This window comes from Carlito syrichta, unplaced genomic scaffold (genome assembly GCF_000164805.1).
Source record: "Carlito syrichta isolate Samal-C Ts95f unplaced genomic scaffold, Tarsius_syrichta-2.0.1 Scaffold303045, whole genome shotgun sequence".
Classification (NCBI taxonomy): Eukaryota; Metazoa; Chordata; class Mammalia; order Primates; family Tarsiidae; genus Carlito; species Carlito syrichta.
Window position 1 is genome coordinate 476707 of NW_007247141.1, and position 18998 is coordinate 495704.

Genomic DNA, 18998 nt, shown 5'->3' on the forward strand with positions numbered 1-18998 from the left:
TAAAATGATATAATGTATTAGAGATGCAGATAAATTCCCAAACATTCTTTTTTTCTCAATGGATGACTTCTTTCCTGAAGATGAGAAGCACTGTGTCCATATATTTTTAGATTTTACTACATCTATGTACACACATATAAAATATAAATATATTGAATTGCTTTGTGTATCAAATTCCAAAAAACATCAACTTCAACTAACCAAAATAACAATGAGCAATCGAATATAAAAATGGTAAAAAGATATAAAGAGATCATTGATGAAAAGTTGAAGTCAAAAGGCCAATATCACAAAAAAAATTCATTCTCACCAGTAATCAGGAAATCCAAATTAAAATAGTAAGATACCAGTTCACACCCAAAAGCTTGGATAGGTTTTAAAATACTACTTACTGAACATTATAGAGTATGTCACCAAGAAAATGAACAGAGTTGGGGCATTTTTTGCCAATACTCTATTTCTAAACTATAAGTGGCACAGATATGTCAAAGAGTAACTAAACTCTTCATTCATATCCAGTGACATATACATATTTTGCCATTCACTGTGATTTTTATGTAAAGTATTATTTGGCATCATTTTCTGTAAAAAACATATGACAGCATTAAGTTTAACTTCACTAGTTAATGTTAAATTAATGCAAAAAATCCTTTACTATCCAACTTTGCATAGATGTCAATCTTAAAACCATTAAGCAAATAAAGTTATCCTTGTTATTTTTTCCAAAGTAGACACTGCTAAAAACACAATTTGAGAAATACAGGACTTTTTTTTTTTTTTTAAAGAAAGAAAAGTTTATTTAAAAGTAAATTAGAGAGCGAGAGAGAGAAGGAAGAGAGAAGATTCACCTCCCCAGGGTAAGGGAGGGGAACCAAAGCCAGGAAGCATGGTGTTAGACATGGCTCAAAGAGCACATGACCACACCAGACTCTAGCAAGGAAATGGCCAATACATGACCTTAATATTTTCCTTTCTGACATGTAAACCCTAAGCAAAGTTTTAAACCTTTGTGTCTGTCATTCTGTCTGAGACATTAAATAGCCCCTAGTAGCCTAAAGGCTACTCAAACACCAGCTAAATGGAATGGTACCTTAATCTTGCAATAAAGTCATGCTTGGAGACACATAATGTTTCTAATATATTACTGCCACAACTCCTAATAAGCACTGATCTCTGAAAATTATGCACAAGGCTTTCCCACCAATGAAACGGCCTCTCTTTTGTACCTTAGGAGGAGACAATGGAAGGGAAGGACCATAGTTCAGGCCATCGCCACAAGCACTGCCATGAAGAGATAAAATAGAGGCTTGGGTGGAGTAGACGCTGTCATTGTCTGGGGAGTACTGAGACTCAAGTGTGGATTCATCAACCAAGTCAGCATCATTTATGTCCACCTAGAAGCGAGACAATAATATCAGTTGGGAATGCTTTTACTTATATGACAAACAGTCTTCGCTTGGGACTGAAAGCCATACTGCTATCATTCTTTTGTCTGTTCTGTCTTCTATCATACCTGTCTTCACACTCTCCGACACATCAGAGACTATCTAATGCAGCAGAACAAGGACAGCTGCTCACCTACGGCAGAAGATACTGGCATGCAAAGTTCTTTTATTCTATCAAATAAAAGGGCTAAAGGTAACAATTAACACAGGCCTTGGACTGATTCTAAGCATAAACAGTTCCATTAAGTTAGAGAAAGTTACTTTTTTCCAGTTCACACTGCACAACTCTTACAATTTTATAATAAAATGAATGAGGTCATCTTCTCCTATTCAACTAAAATTAAACTGTTATTCAAAAAGGCAGCAAGGCAACTACATATTTGTAAACCACACTAAAACTATATATTTTGTTTAAATTATCTTGAACTAGATTTTAAAACCATTCGAGATGCACAAACCAAAAAGAAAATCTGTGATTTCATGCTAAAATTATACTAACAAACAAGGGGCCTAATTATGATCTGGTTATGGTGAAGTTTTAAGTTTTAAACTTCTGTTAAAAAACTCATATAGAGTGAGTTAGAGAACTTCACTGCACATGCTCTAATAATCCTATTTCTATCTTCTGTCCTAGGATCAAGAGAAAGAATTAAGCCAGACTGAACTTAAAGCTCTTCTTGCAATTCAATCACAGTCATCCTTTAGAATGGGCGGAACTGAAATAAATACCACCCTTCTCTGATATTTCCAACATTTTCTGTCTATCTTTGCAAAATCCCACATGTTCTATTTCTTTGTCATTTCAAATGAACATGTTTATCCAGGAAACATTAGAGCATTATAACATTACACCAACTTACATTCTTGTAAAAACCTATTAAAATCCCAGGTGAACCATTCCAAAGTGATCTTCTTTTCAAATATATTTTATAGGGCTAATAATGTTTTTCAGTTACATGTTCAAATTCATTAGCAAGTCATTTAATAATGTACATTATGTACAACAATCTAAAAGATAAGATTAACTAAGCCTTGTATCATGAATTACAGTAAATATTTGTTTTAAGTAACATTATAGAAAGAACACCTCAATGTAATTTGTATACCTATTGCTGATGACTTATTAATCTTAGGGGAGATCATAACAATCAATTTGTGGATTCATTTATTTTAGAGATAAAACACTGGGCCCAGAGAAGCTGAGTGACCAAACTAAGATTAGATAGCTTAGCTAGTTAGGGAAAAGACCCAGTACACATATGACCATGATAAGATTCTAAGCTACAAAAAAAGTAGAACTAATCTTTTTTGATTGGCATTCATTTAAGAGTGTTCAAGGAAGTTATGTGAACTCCAGAGAGAATATTATTTCTTGGGGTACTTTAGAAACAATGGCATTTGTGTCCTGTGACATTTCAAAAAGAATTTGCTATGACTGGGTACAATTGAACATCATAGTACCTTATGTAGTTCATTGTACACTAAGCTATCGAGTTTTGAAATACTAACATAATGCCTATGGACAGTAGGGTCAAAAGTTATCTGGTATGTTAATTATTATAGTGTGAAATGACTGCATTTATTATAACATACACAAGACTTTCAAATGGCTGTTTTCAAGAGCCTGTAACTTAAAAATATTAGTGAAAATAATTGCTGCTCCCAAACTTAGGATTCCAAAATGCATATGGAATCAAAAAAATAATTCACTCTCCTGTTGAAAGCAGGATGTGTACAATCAGTCTCAAAACGAAGTCACATAACGAAGAATGTGGTAGGTTATCATCCTCTCTAACAATACTAAAGCAAGTATTTACAAAGCAGGCATATTCCTTTCTAGTGACATTGGACAACATTTGTCCCCCAGAAACGTTAAGTCAGAAACCTAGCTCTCATGGTAGGAGTGCTGTGAACAGGAGGTACAATTTGTTATATTTACATTGCATAAATGTCTTTGGTATATTTATGTCTGGCATTTAGTTTTATCCTTTAACTATTGACGTAGTATTATCCCCTCTACCAGATAAGCAAGGTTCTTAAGGGCAGAGTGGTTCCAAATACTTTTATTCCAGTGAATAGATCAAGCAGAAATAAAATTTTAATTTTAAATTTAAATCAATATGTTTACATAAATGTATTTATAGAAAACATGAATTTTACTTGTCTGGAAAATATTTGTGTACTTCATAACTGAACCAATTTATATGACTTTTACACTATTCATATCTAATGAAAAAAGTATACCTGTTACCTCATTAAAGGGTAGCAAAAACATTAACATATGACCGAATGTTGAAAATAGTTAAAGTCTAGAAATATCCAAGTATGAAATTAGAGCAAACAAGTGCTCCAGCAACTGTAGATATAATATAAAGATTAACTCTACATGTTGGCACAATGTCAAGCTAATTCAATTTTCCCCACAAACCCAGCACGTATTTTTCATATTTATTATGGTTTTTCTTTGCATTTTCAATTGTGAGAACCATCTGAGTTGGAGAGAATATGCTTATCCTTCCAAAATATAATGAACAAAGAAAAGAGTAAGACTTCTTCAGGATATTTTGAAAGGCAAAGTAAGACACACAGATTTCTGAGAGAAAGCTTGAAAAGTTGTGGCCACTAACCAGAGCCAAGCCAGTCCTAAAGAGGGCTTTGTCAGTCCGCCCTTCTTCCTCGCAGGAGTGTGGTGGGTAGAAAAAGGAATCTTCCTTAGCAGAAACATACCCTTCTTCTGGTGAAAGCTGCAGGGAGAATGGTGTTTGAGGACCAGTTCACGGAAAAGACAGAGGATAGCAAAGAGGAAAATAAATGAAAAAGGAAGGGTAGGGGGAGAGGAAAGTGAGGGGAGAAGAGAAGAAAAAGGGAAGTTTTCAAGTGAAAATATACAACTTTAACATAGAACGGTAAGTATGAAATCTGATATTCATATTTAAAATTTATTTGATAAGATATAATGAGAAGATTGATTCTATTATGAACATCATCTGTTAGATGAGAACTGCTTTTTACTAATTTTTTCATTCTGCTTCTTATAAAAGATTATCAAGATCTACAACTTTTTTATATTATAATAATCTTCTCATCATTTTTATCTGCCTAATATTCTGGCCAAACAATGACTTCCTGATATAGAAATAATACAACTTTTAGGTGTTCAGAAATAAAAGAAATTGTAGAACAAAACATTAAAAAAGGGATCAGTTTCTCTCCGTCATCCCTTACTAGAATATTATTTTGTTTTTGTTTTTTGGTTGTTTTTTTTTTTGAGTTGGAGTCTCACTCTGACACTCAGACTAGAGTGCAGTGGTAGCTCCTGGCCACTGCAGCCTCGACCTGCTGGGCTCTGGCGAACCTTCCGCCTCAGTCTCCCAAGTAGTTGGAACTACAGGCACGTGCTACAACGCCCAGCTAATTTTTTGACTTATTGTAGAGATGAGGTCTCACCAAGTTGCCCAGGCAGGTCTCGAACCCGTGGGCTCAGGCAATTCACTCACCTCAGCCTCCCAAAGCATGGGATTATAGGCTGAGCCCCTAAGCCTGGCCTGAATATTATTCTAAAGAATGTAATTTCCTTGATAAGGAATGTTACCGAACTCTACGGTGAAGTCTCTTAATTTAGCATGGCTTGAAAAGCAAAACAAAACAAAAAAACCTCCACCTGTACACAGTCTGCTTAAATTGCAGTCCTGAGCTATTATATTCTAACCTTTCTCACACTAACAGAAAACCTAACATGTTTAGGTTTTACACTCAGATAAAACAGACTGAAGAATTTAGATAACGGTCTTGCCCTGTATCAGTAGTATATGCAGAATAAATATTATAGGAAAAAAACCTGTTTTTCTTATTTGCCCATACAGATGAATTTAATATTTATTAAACCTCACTTTAGGTAATAGAAATATCACACTCGGGATCCGCCTGGGTAACTTGGCGAGACCTCATCTCTACAATAAATCAAAAAATTAGCCGGGCGTGGTAGCATGCACCTGTAGTTCCAGCTACTTGGAAGGCTGAGGCAGAAGGATCGCCGGAGCCCAGCAGGTCGAGGCTGAAATTATCATGACCTTATTATTGAATAAAAAAGGTCAAAAATGAGCCACCCAGTGAGTTACTTCTGAATTTCCTGGGTGTTTTTTTTCTCTTTATTCATTTAAAACATTACTCAAATGTAAATCTTTCTACACATAAAGCCAATCATCGTGTTGGCTTTCCAAATTCATAATTCAATTCATAATTTGGCTTTCCAAGTTCATAATTCAATCATGAGAACATCTGAAGCTAAAAGTTAGCCTATGAGCCATTTTCTTCATACACATAAAAAGAAGCAATCAGGTCCCAGTCCTTACAGGCAAAGGCTTGGCGACGCCTATTCTCACGGTGCCTGCGGGAGCTCCTTTCAGTGCTTCCACGGCTTCCTCAAGACTGCTGTTCTCCAAGTTAACGTCGTTGACAAACACCAGTCGATCTCCAGGAAGAAGCCGCCCATCCTTTTCAGCAATGCCACCAGGCACCAAGGAACGAATGACAATCACCGTGCTTGCTGGATCAACTGGATCCTGACAGAAGGGAAACGAGCAATAAAGTCAGCTCATTTTTTACAACAAAAAATTCTTTGACAGGTTGTCCACTCTGGAGTAGAAGAGATGAGTAATTGTTTCAAGCTTCTTAAAAACTAATGCAAAAAAAAAAATACAAAATCTCTATTGGATTATCCAGGCAAAGTTGGTCTCCCTTTTAGACAGACTAAAAGGAGTTTGTAAAACAATTCCCTTGCTCATGCTCCTGAGTAAACCTCTTTAATTGTATGGATAACTTTAAAATCATATTTTTAATTTTTGACAGGTTGTCAAATTTTATAACTGTCATTCGAGGCCAGATGTCAGGTGTCTTAATTATTAACAACAGCATCTGTTAAATAGGATGTCACCGTGTGAAACATCAACTCGACACTGCATGTGAGTGCACTATACAGTCTGTGATGATAGCGTGTTTTCAGATACACAGCAACTTTAATATAGGGCAAGCCTTTAGAATCAGGCCCTATGAACACACTGACGTCTGGAAGCCCTCTAAGGGGGTGTTGGCCCATTGTTAATGCTCTTTAGACAGGTGTTAGCATGTTCTCATTTACTCAGAATGGAATACAGTGGAGTGAGGACACAGGCCACACTTGACCAGTGTAAGCATACTCATAAATTCAGCCAAATAATTAGGATATCAGAATTGATAATATACCCAATGATAAATTCACACAAGACAAAAGAAATATCTAATTCTTTATGACTTACCATTAAAATACAAGCCAACAAATAAGAGCCTGGAAATAAAAATAATGTAAACACTCCTCAAATAACAAAAATGCACTATATTTCTATGATATTTCTAAGAGGTATTTTGCATGTTCCTCAAATTCTCAAGAGCTGAAATATAAAACAGCTCAGTGAAGTCAATGCTAAGCAAGACCTTATGATAGTGAATGAATCGTATAAATTATTTTGAAAGACTGACTAGGAAAAAGAAAATATCTTTGATGACTGTACTGTACTGCACGACCATTTGCTTTTTCTCTGCTATCAACAATATACCTTTAGTATATGGCATCTTTTACCTTTTTTAAAAGAAAATGTGTTGAAAGTAGGATACAAGGCAACCCCCCCCGGGTCCCCTCCTGCTGCGGGAGTTTTTCTGTCCTCTCAATAAATCCTGCTTTCTCACTAAAAAAAAAAAAAAAAAAGTGGGATATATTTACCTGATAATCTAAAATGCTAAAACCAAGTCCTTTGCTTCCCTTCTCCAGCTCAATGGACTGAATGCCAACCTCCCACATGGCCAAAGGCGCTTGAACCTCATCCGTGTTCTGACCCATATCCATCATTGCCAGCACGGGATCTTCTGTCTCTGAGGATCCGATGAACTCACCTAGATCTACATGAGGCTGGAGAACAGATAAGACAGCTCTTGTTTCAAAAGCATTAGATTAGCACATACACACATCAACACTACAAGGAAAAGAGAGATTCCCAACATCTGTCCAGAACAAAACATTCCTTTTTTTTTTTTTTTTTGGAGTCAGAGTGTCACTCTCTTGCCCAGGCTGGAGGGCTGTGGCATGCTCACAGCCACTGCAGCCTCGACCTCCTGGGCTCAGGCAATACTTCCACCTCAGCCTTCCAAGTAGCTGGAACTACAGGTGTGTGCTACCATGCCCAGCTCATTTTTTGACTGATTTATTATAGAGATGAAGTCTCACCATGTTGCCCAGGCTGGTCTTGAACTCGTGGGCTCAGGCAATCCCTTTCACCTCTGCCTCCCAAAGCACAGGGATTATAAGCGTTGAGCCACTGCGCCCAGCCCAAAACATTCTTAAATGAGAACAGCAACAGTTTATCATGAAGCTTTTAGGAATTCAAGTAATAATTATTAAAAGTTGTGAAAGAGGAAGAACTATCAGCCGGGCTCAGTGGCTCAGCCTGTAATCCTGCGCCTTTGGGAGGCTGAGGTGAGTGGACTGCCTGAGCCCACAAGTTCGAGACCTGTCTGGGCAACTTGGTGAGACCTCATCTCTACAATAAATCAAAAAATCAGCCGGGCGTGGTAGCGCATGCCTGTAATTCCGGCTACTCGGAAGGCTGAGGCGGAAGGATCGCCGGAGCCCAGCAGGTCGAGGCTGCGGTGGCCGGGAGCGGCCACTGCACTCCAGTCTGGGCGACAGAGTGAGACTCTGACTCAAAACAAAAAAAAAAAGAGGAAGAAATATCTTTTTGCAACAAACATTAAAAATATGTGATTCAAAGCTCTACTCTAAAAATATATAATAGACTGGGTCCAGTGCCTTACAACTGTAATTCCAGCACTTTGGGAGGCCAAGGTAGGAGGATTGCTTGAGCCTAGGAATTCAACACCAGCCTGGGCAACATACTGACACCTCGTCTCTAAAAAAAAAAAAAAAAAAAAAATTAGCCGGACATGGTGATGCACGCTTGTAATTCCAGCTACTTGGGAGGCTGAAGCAGAAGGACAGCCTGAGCCCAGGAGGTCAAGGTTGTGATGAGCTGTGATGGTGCCACTGCACTCCAGCCTGGGTGACAGAGTGAAACTCTGACTCAAAAATAAAATAAAATAAAAATAAAATATACAATGGTTACATTGTAGCATCATGATTGTGGGTGATTGTCACTTATTTCACCAGTGTCTGAATCACCTCTATAATTAGGGAAAAAATGTAAAGCTGTTTTGATATTAAATAAAAAAGAATTCTCATGATAAATAAGAAGATAAAATGGATATGGAGAAAAGTCCTGTGCTCTATGTAAATAAGGGTTCTAAAATGCCACGTGTGGCTTGTGCGTATGATTATTTCATTAATAAGTTAACATAATAAATGGCAAAATATAAGATTTGAAATCAGATTTGCCCTAGCTGGAAGTTTCTTTCTGTGACTTCAAATGTGAGTTACACAGAACAATATACTTAACCTGAGCTCCATAGTTATCCAACTCATAGAATTTTTGCAAATTAAATGTGGTAACGTTTATAAAGGATCTGACACAGAAACAGGGATTCAAAATGCCAGCTGCTCAGTAAAAATCAAGTGACTATAGATTAATTCAACTTTGTTCATCTGTATCAACATATCAACTTAAAGAAAGATACGTTTGTGAGGATGAAATCCTAGTTTGCATACTGATTGCTTTTAATCAAAGGATGCAAAGTATATTCATCTCTGTATTGTAATAATCCCATTATATCAAATAAAAATATGTAGGGATATACAAGGTGCTAGCTACTGAATGCTACACAGTTGGGAATTAAGTTTCTTATTCTGTCCTATTTCAATCACCCACCTGAATATTAAACTATGCACTTTACTCTTCTAAGTTCTCAAAATTATTTCATTGTACTGATTACTTCAGTGTAATATAAATCGAGCCTAACATTATTTCTCAATATACCTTAAATTAAATTTGACTAGGCTACAAATTATGCAAAGTGTAAATCTTAACTTTAGATATCTATTGTGTATCCTCAGAAAAGCCAATTAGCTCCAATTCTTGACATTATTATCTGAATGGAAAATAATAAATAAGCAAGAAAATGGGAGTTTATGGATGTCACAGAGAATCATCTGACATGTAGTATTATGAGCTCAAATTTCTCATATTTTAAAAGTCTAGTGTGTAAACAAGTAAGACCTAAACACACAGAAATGCTGTGTCCATCTGTATCTTAGTCACTCAGTAAGCAGTAACTGTGTGTCAGGTACAGACCTGGGTGGGCTATAAAAAAGTATCTTTTAGCCCGGCTCGGTGGCTCAGCCTGTAATCCCGTGTCTTTGGGAGGCTGAGGTGAATGGATTGCCTGAGCCAGCAGGTTCGAGACCCGCCTAGGCAGCGAGACCTCATCTCTACAATAAATTAAAAAATCAGCCGGGCGTGGTAGCGCGCGCCTGTAACTCCAGCTACTCGGAAGGCGGAGGCAGAAGGATTGCCGGAGCCCAGCAGGTCGAGGCAGCGGTGGCCGGGTGTGGCCACTGCACTCCGGTCTGGGCGACAGAGTGAGACTCCAACTCAAAAAAAAAAAAAAAAAAGTATCTTTTACCACATATGCACACACTATTTATATAATTCAGTTACTTCTTCAGCAAATAAAGACAACAGGAGCATCTATTTCATAGGAATACTGCAAGTCAATCACACAAGTATAGAGTATGCAATAATATCAGCACAATATCACCTTATTTAACCTTCAGAGCAACTTTCTGAGACAGACATCGTGACTAGCATTTCACAGAGGAGAAAACAGGCTTAGAAAAATGAATTTGCCCAGCTCTGCATAGCTAAGTCAAGTCTGATTCAAACTTAGGTCAAACTTTAAGATCTAACCAATAAGCCATGGGCTATGCAAGGAATTCCAACACCAAATTCTTAAAAAGGCTTCACAAATTTTAAAAGTCATTTAGCCTTTCCATTATAGATGCAGATTAGCCTCATGTTTGCAAATCCGATACCTTCTCTGTGAGTTCAATGTCGCATACGTCCAGGCTATCCAATTCTGACTGGGTGGCGGGTGGCACAGTTCGGCGAGAGCACACCATGGTCACTTCTATGGGCAGTTCTTTTAAGATAGTCACCACATCCTGGTGATTTTCCCCAAGCAAAGTGATACCATTTACCTAAAGAAAAAGACACATTGTCCAAGAAACAATGTTTCATCCTATGAATAACCTTTAGCACAATTTTTCATTAAATAAATCTAATTTTACTCTGGTGATGACCCAAGTTTTCTTGTACTCAGAACTATAGTTAGATCTGTGGCAATGCCATTCAAAACTATTGACGTGCAAGTGCAGAATTTTGTTATAACTGGAACTTCTATAGCACAGACAGAACAACTACTGGCTTCCATCCATGTGTGATCTGCCAGTGTAGAAGTTTGTAAAATGAGAGGTAATGAAGATATTCCAAAAGGATGAAGGGGAAAAGGATAAAGCTATTTTTAAAATTGACATTTTAATATAATTATTACATTAAAACATGAATACGGCACATATTATATGTTAGTATGTTTTAAAAAGTGGGAGAAAATAATCAAAATTTTGTATTTATTCATTAAAAATACTGGGAGCCTGCACAGAAACAAATACACCAGTAGTTACCTCATGAAGGTTGATGAGAACTGGGTGAATGGGGACAAGAAGGAGACTTTTTCCATTGTTGATGTTCTCTGGGATTTTGAAACATGGGAATGTATTACCTACTCTAAAAATTAAATACATGTTTAAACATTTTCAAAGAATGTTTTTATAGTTCTCTGGACCTTAAAAATAAATCTACATGGAATTAGGTCTGAAGCTCAATGTACATACAGATGTGGAATTTCTGCAATGGGTGGTTTTTATTTGTTGATCTCTCTCAAGTACCCTTGGGAGGGGGAATTTAAAACAAGAACTTATTTATCACCATATTAAGCCTCCTGAGGCCTTTCAGAGTCTTATTTAAGGAGGAGAAAGAGCAACACAGTTCCTTACTTCCAAGAGCTCATCTCCACTGAAAAGCTTCCCGCTGTGTCCAACAGGACCTTCTGGTAGAACAGATCGGATAAAATGATGTCCCACTGTTGCTTCCAAACTTATTCCAAGCCCACTGTTCTCACTAAACTTGCTCACGTGGGCTACCTGAAAAGATAAAAATCATCACAATTCTTTCCTTTAATTTCTACTCATGCACACATTTTCTGTTCATTCCGAAATGGTCAATTTTCTCACAAAGCTTAAAAAACCATATTGTAAAACCGCAAAGCTTTGTCTTTGAATAGCTACTGGTATCTTTCATCTTCATGAACTAACACACACCAAAGGAAGCATCCATTACGTGGATCTAATTTGCTTCTCATAATTTAGTACAATTTTTCTCCTTGTTTCCTAGTTAGGAAAATGAGCTTCAGAGAGGTTACCTTTACCAGATTTACACGGCCAGAAAAGGGCTTTGAACCTAAGCAGTCTGAACCTAGAACCACACTCCTGATCTTAAGCTATATCAAGGGACAGTGGTACTTAAATGATAAATCAAAGCTTAACATGAGAATGAACATCCAGCGTCCTAATGCTACAGACTAAATAACGCAGAATGTTAGGAAATAATTACCCATTTTCATAAAGAACCCAATAATTGTAATATTAAAATCAGAAGATATGCTAAAGATGATCTGCTTTATCTTTTTATTTCAAGTTAGTTAAGAAAACTGAGCAAGAAAAGGACTGAAAATGTTTCATTAAAAAAGAGCTCTTTCAAATCTTAATAATATGTGAAGGCCAGTATCAGAAATGACATCACATGACTTTGAAATCTAATACTAGATGAAATTCTTCTCACCCCTGAAAACTTGATTTACATATCATTTCCTCTGAGAAGCCCTCCAGGTCCCACCTGAAAATGTCCATCAATTGTCCGTCTGTTACACCACTCCTTCCTTCTATGCTCTCACTTACGCTATATGACTACCCAGTAAACAACTGCAGTCCGATCTATATCTTCTTTACCTCTGCCTGCCCTGGGTCCATAAATAGCTTTGTTCTTGCTCACTCATCGCACACTTGTGCCCTTGACAGATTACTGGGAATGCCACCAAGAAAGCATGTGCAGCAAGGGCAGTTCACAGTTCCGTCTCAAGCCTGATTTGTGACACAATGGCTCATCAAAAAGTCTTCCTTCTTATTCAGTTATTACCTGAAGAACTATGGTCTCAGTTACTAACGGCAGCTACAATAATCCTAGCCCCTAATAAAAGGAATTCTCGAATTTTCATGTTAAATTAACCACTGTTAAACTGGACCTGATTGTATTTTTCCTTGACTCAATTTAAAAAGTTAATAATAGCTGTATTACTCAATTCATATTTGATACGTAATCACCTTGAATGTTAAAAATAAGAGGTGACGTTCATGGGGATTAAAGGAAACACTAGGAACACTGCTTGGCAAAAAGTGTTCAGTGTGTGCTAGTTATTAAAATAATATGTCATTCTCTGTTGTGTTTTCTCTCTTCTAATTCAGAGGTATATGCATATTATAAGCAATAAGAAAAATTCTACCTAACATAACATTTGGTCTTTTCTTTGAAATCCCTAAAATTTGCTGTTGTGTATCTTAAGATTGATAATTTATGCCAATTTTGTTAGATCTCTTTTTAGGGCAGCAGATTACTATGTCTATGCTAGGCAAACAAACTGTTAATAAACATAAAACATTCATCACATCATAAGTGATATGAATCAACTTCTTAAAGAAGGTAAATACAGAAAAGGAATGGGAGAGAGTCCTTATACAATTCTGTTCATAGATCATAAAATAATGTTCGTTTTATTTTTAAGTAAACTCTGTGATTCTTTCTATAAATCTCAGGTTTAAGAATCAGAAGAATCCTTTCTTGTGTCTATAATATTCATACTATCACCAGAAATATTAAAATATTACTGAAATATGAGTTCTAAAACTTACATCCCATTTATTTCAGTTCTTTGGTTACTATACAACTTTCTCCAACCTGAATTTTTTTAATACCTGCATTACCACATGTAGGTCTTCTAAAAAAGCCCTGGATGTTTGATACTTCTCTGGGACTCTGATAGTCACCTTATTACTGTCATGAACTTCCTGCTCAAATACAGTTACAAGTTAGGATATTACAGAAGGTCAGCTAACTTACCACTATTTCATAGTTAATTCCCATAATCCTTTGCCACTTTGTTAGCAAGGTCGCTTCTTCCTGTTGTGCATCTTCCATTTCTTCTATCTCAGCAGACAATAATGAATACCCTGAAATAGTCAAGGCTATTAAGTTGGTAACAAACTACAAAAATCTCGATATCCTTTTTTTTTTTAATTAGGAGTTTCACTCCATCATCCAGGCTGGAGTGCAGTGGCATGCTCACAGTCACCACAGCCTTGACCTACTGGCCTCAGGTGATCCTTTTGCCTCAGCCTTCCAAGTAGCTGGAACCACAGGCACACACCCAGCTAATTTTTTTTAAAATTATTATTGTAGAGACGAGGTCTTGCCAAGTTGCCCAGACTGGTCTCAAACCCTTGGACTCAGGCAATCCTCTCACCTCTGCCTCCCAAAGTGCTGGGATTACCAGGAGTGAGCCACCATGCCCAACAAAATTTCAATATCTTAACATTTTCTACCAGGGACACTGATCAGAACCTGTCTGCTGTATCAAGTCAGGCTCTTCACTGAACACAAGAGCTACTCTTATTTCTATAATTATTTTAATCATTTAATTTAGAACCCTGTTATTTACATATTCAACATTATTCTCGTATAACAGATGTCTTTTAAACCTAACTACACTTCCAAAGTATCTACATATTAGCTAACTTTTATTTATGGGAATGAGGATTCGGAATTCCTCCAGAATTCACTTAGCAGTCCTTTGGTGACTCTACTAAAAAGTCATGCCATCTTCTGTGTTAGTTGATCTTTTTCACTTACATTTAGTTCTTCAGGGTAAAAAAGACTCTATTATTTAGCAAAATCAAACCAAAAAAATCAGCAAATAATATGTACAACTCCACATACAGTGAGAAAATATAAGTAATAAGAATAAAAACACTGAGACTGGACATTAAAATAAAAACCTATAATTGGAATTCTACTAATTGGCAAAAGGAGAAATTTAAAAAAGGAAAGAAAACCACTAAACAAATTATACAAACAATACTGAATTTAAACTACTTAGCCAAAACAAGAAATTGGTTGAAAAGAATTTTAAAGTAATATTCAAACATTTCTCTTTTTAAATAATAAATAAACCTTAGTTTACTGTTAAGTTTTACCTGTAATTTTTAACTTTTTAACTCTTATAAAAGTAGTTAGATTAAACCACACACACATTGTACGGCTGTACAAAAGCATTTTCTTATATTCTTATATTTTCTTATATTCTTATTCTATAAGCTTTTCTCTATTTTTATTTTTTTTTAACCTTTTAAACTTTTTGCTTAAAATTAAGATACAAACACACACATGAGCCTAGGCCTTCACAGGGTCAAGATCACCAATATCACTATCTCAAGAAACCCAACTATCTGTTTGCTGATGATATAACCTTATACCCAGAAACTCTAAAGATCATTTCAAAAGAGTCCTAGACTTGAGAAGTGAATTCAGTAAAGCCTCTGGTTACAAAAACAACATGCACAAATCTCACTGCTCTACACTAATACAGACCAAGCTGAGAATCAAATTAAAAACTCTACACCATTTACAATAGTGGCCAAAATTTTTTTTAAATATGTAGGAAAATATTTAACCAAGAATGAGAATTATCTCTACGAGAAAACTACAAAACACTGATTAAAGAAATTGTAGTGGACACAAACAAATTTTTAAAAAACCCTCCCATTTTTATGAAGTGAAAGAATCAATGTAGTTAAAAAAAAATTTACCTAAAGTAATCAACAGATTCAAGCAATCGCTATGAAACTACCAATGTCATATTTCACAGAATTAGAAAAAACAATCCCCAAATTTTTATGGAACCAAAGAAGAGCTCAAATAGCTAAAATAATACTCAGCAGAAAGAACAGTGCTGGAGGCATCACATATCCACATAAAAATTATAGTACAAGGTTATAGTAACCAAAACAACATGTACGCATATCAGAGCAGACAATTTTCAACACAGTCTATATGGCTAATATTTCTATATTCATCACAGTTCTTACTTGTAAGACTTGTCTTTTTAAAGTCTCTATTAGGTAGTATTAGCATTCACATTTTAAATTTAAAGACTTGAAACATTCAGATTTTACAATAGCTGCTTCCTCTTTCTTGGGAATTCAGGAGCTTTCATTCCAGGCATACTTTGTATATTTATTATGCCTTCAGTTAAAAAAAATTATTCTGTTTTCTCCTTTAAGTTACTATAAGCAAAAACTTATCATTTTTTGTCTAATTTGAAGACTAAAGTGTTATCCCTTCAAAATTAAATTCAGCCCAGAGGCTAACAGAAAAGTACAGCTAGGTAAGAGAAATAAATTCTAGTGTTTTCTATTTCAATTTTTTTTTATTCCTAAACACCAGTCTGATCTTGAACTCCTGGCCTCAAGGGATCCTCCTGTCTCCATAGTAGCTGGGCTTGCAGGCATGAGCACCATCAAGTGACTATAATTAATAAGATACTATACATTTTCTTTTGTAAACTTTTAATTAATACATAGCAATAATACATATTTATGGGGCATATATGATATTTTGATACAGGTATATAATATAAAATGATCAAATCAGGGTAATTAAGATAACTGTCACTACCAACATGTCTCATTTATTTGTGTTGGGAACAATCCAAATGTCTTGTTGCTATTTTGAAATGTAAAATAAATGGTTAACTACTGCCATCCCTCCTGTGCAACTAGACACTAAAAGTTATTCTTTCTATGCAACTGTATATTTGTATCTGCTAATCAACATCTCTTCATCCCCTCACCTTCACCCCCAGATGCTTCCAAGCCTCTGGTAACCATCATTCTATTCTCTACCTCCAGAAAGTGACATTTTTAGCTCCCACATGTAAGTGAGAATACATGATATTTGTCTTTCTATGCTTGGCTTGTTTCGCTGAACACAGTGTCTTCCAATTCCATCCATGCAGCTGCAAATGAGAGCAAAAGTCATTCTTTTCATGGCTCAATAATATTCCATGGGGTATATATCCCACATTTTCTCCATGCATTCTTCATCTGTTCCTAGATAGTTAGGCTGCTTCCATACCTTAATTATTGTGACCAGGGTTGCAGTGAACACTGATGTGCAGATATCTCCTACACAGAGTGATTTCCTTTCTTCTGGATCTAAAACCAGCAGTGGGATTATTGGAACACATGAAAGTTCTATTTTCAGTTTTTTGAGAAACCTCCACACATAGGGGCAATACTAATCTACATTCCCACCAACAGTGTACGATGGTTCTCCTTTCTCCACATCCTCACCAGTATTCATTATGGCCTGACTGTTGGATAAAAGCCATTTTAACTGGGATGAGACAGTATCTCATTGTAGTTTTGATTCTCATTTATCAGAGGATGAGTGGAGTTGAGCAGTTTTGCATATGCCTGCTGGCCATGTGTCTGTCTTCTTTTGAGAAATGTCTACTCAGATCTTTTGCAGATTTTTTAATCAGACTACTTGATATTTTCCTACTGAGTTGTTTGAAATCCGTTTATACTCTCGTTGTAAATCCCTCATCAGATGGGTAGCTTGCAAATATTTTCTTCCATTCTGTGGGCTGTCTCTGCACTTTGTTAATTGTTGCCTTGCTTGGCAGCAGCTTTTTAGCTAGATGTGATACCATCTATCCTTTTTTGCTTTGGTTGCCTGTGCTTTTGAGGGATTATCCAAAAAATATTTGCCCAGACCACCATTCTAAAGCATTTTCCTGATGTTTTCTTCTAGTAGTTTCATAATTTCAGGTCTCTACATTTAAGTCTTTAATTTATTGTGGTTTTTGCTTGTTTGTTATTGTTGTTGATACAAAAACTCATTATGTTGCTCAGGCTGATCTCAAACTCCTGAACTAAAGAGATCCTAACCCCACAACCTCCTGATTAGCTGGGACTATATGCACCTTTACAAAGTGTATAAAGTTTTCCCAGCATCATTTATTTAAAAAGCTGTCTTTCCCCAATTAATGTTCCTAGTGCCTTCATCATAAATGAGATAACTAGGCCAGGCTTGGTGGCTCAGTTTGTAATCCCAGTACTTTGGGAGGCCGAGGCGAGTGGATTGCCTGAGCCCACAGGTTCAAGAACAGCCCGGGCCACTTGGCGAGACCTCATCTCTACAATAAGTCAAAAATTAGCCGGGTGTGGTAGCGGGTGCCTATAGTTCTGGCTACTTTGAAGGCTAAGGTGGAAGGATAGCTGGAGCCCAGCAGGTCGATGCTGGGTGGCCATGAGCCACTGCACTCCAGCATGGGTAACAGAGTGAGACTCCAACTCAAAAAAAAAAAATGAGATAACTATAACCATATAGATTTATTTCTGGGTCTTCCATGCTGTTCCATTGGTCTCTGTGACTATTCTTATGCAAGTACTATGCTGTTTTAATTACTATAGCTTAATTACTATAGCTTTAACTACTATAGTTTTGTAGCATATTTTGAAGTCTGGTAGTGTGGTATCTCCAGCTTTGTTCTTTTTACTCAGAATTACTGTGGCTATTTGGGGTCATTTGTGGTTCCATGTGAATTTTAGGCCTTTTTTTTTTTCTATTTCTGTGAAAATCATCATTGTTTATTGATAGGGATAGCACTGAATCTATAGATCATGTTAGGTAGTGGGGACAGTTTATCAATGTTAACCCTTCTAATTCATGAGCATTGGATATCTTTCCATATTTTTGTGTCTTCTTTAATTTCTCTCATCAGTATTAATAATTTTCATGATAGAAATCTTTCACTTATTTGGTTAAATCTATTTCTAGGCATTTATTTTTCTTATAACTATTGCAAATGGGATTCCTTTCTTGATTTCTTTTTCATGTTGTTTGCTGTTGGTGGACAGACATGCTACTTATTTTTGCATGTTGATTTTGTATTGGAAATTTCCTGATTTTGTTTTACTGAACTTTACTAAATCTGTTTATCAGTTTTAACAGTTTTTTTGGAGGACTCTTTAGGTTTTCTAAGTATAAGATCATTTCCTCTGTGAACAAGGCTAATTTGACTTCTTCCTTTCCAATTTGGATGCCCTTTCTTTCTTTTTCCTGTTTAATTGATCTGGCTAAGACTTCCAGTACTATGATGAATACAGTGGTGAAAGTGGGCACCCTTGTCTTATTTCACATCTTAGAGAAAAGTCTTTCAATATTTCCCTGGTACGTATGATGTCAGCTGTGGGTATGCCATATAAAGTCTTAATTGCTTTGAGATATGTTCCTTCTATACCCAGTTTGTTTAAAGTTTTTCTCCTTAAGGGACATTACATTTTACTGAGTGCTTTTTCAATATCTATTAAAATGATCATATGGATTTTGGCCTTCATTC

At 36.2% G+C, this 18998-nt stretch overlaps 1 protein-coding gene across 6 annotated transcripts in view; it reads right to left on the reverse strand.

The window, feature by feature from the left end:
• Positions 1-18998, reverse strand: part of MPDZ (multiple PDZ domain crumbs cell polarity complex component) — a 182036-nt gene that overhangs the window by 82200 nt on the left and 80838 nt on the right. For all 6 annotated transcript variants that reach the window (XM_008057527.1, XM_008057532.2, XM_008057528.2 and 3 more), the window contains 7 exons: positions 13655-13764; positions 11479-11625; positions 10459-10623; positions 7201-7386; positions 5798-6007; positions 4073-4189; positions 1227-1394 (listed from right to left, as the gene is read on the reverse strand). In XM_008057527.1, the coding sequence (XP_008055718.1) occupies positions 1227-1394; positions 4073-4189; positions 5798-6007; positions 7201-7386; positions 10459-10623; positions 11479-11625; positions 13655-13764 (1103 nt within the window). The remainder of the gene's footprint in view (positions 1-1226; positions 1395-4072; positions 4190-5797; positions 6008-7200; positions 7387-10458; positions 10624-11478; positions 11626-13654; positions 13765-18998) is intronic.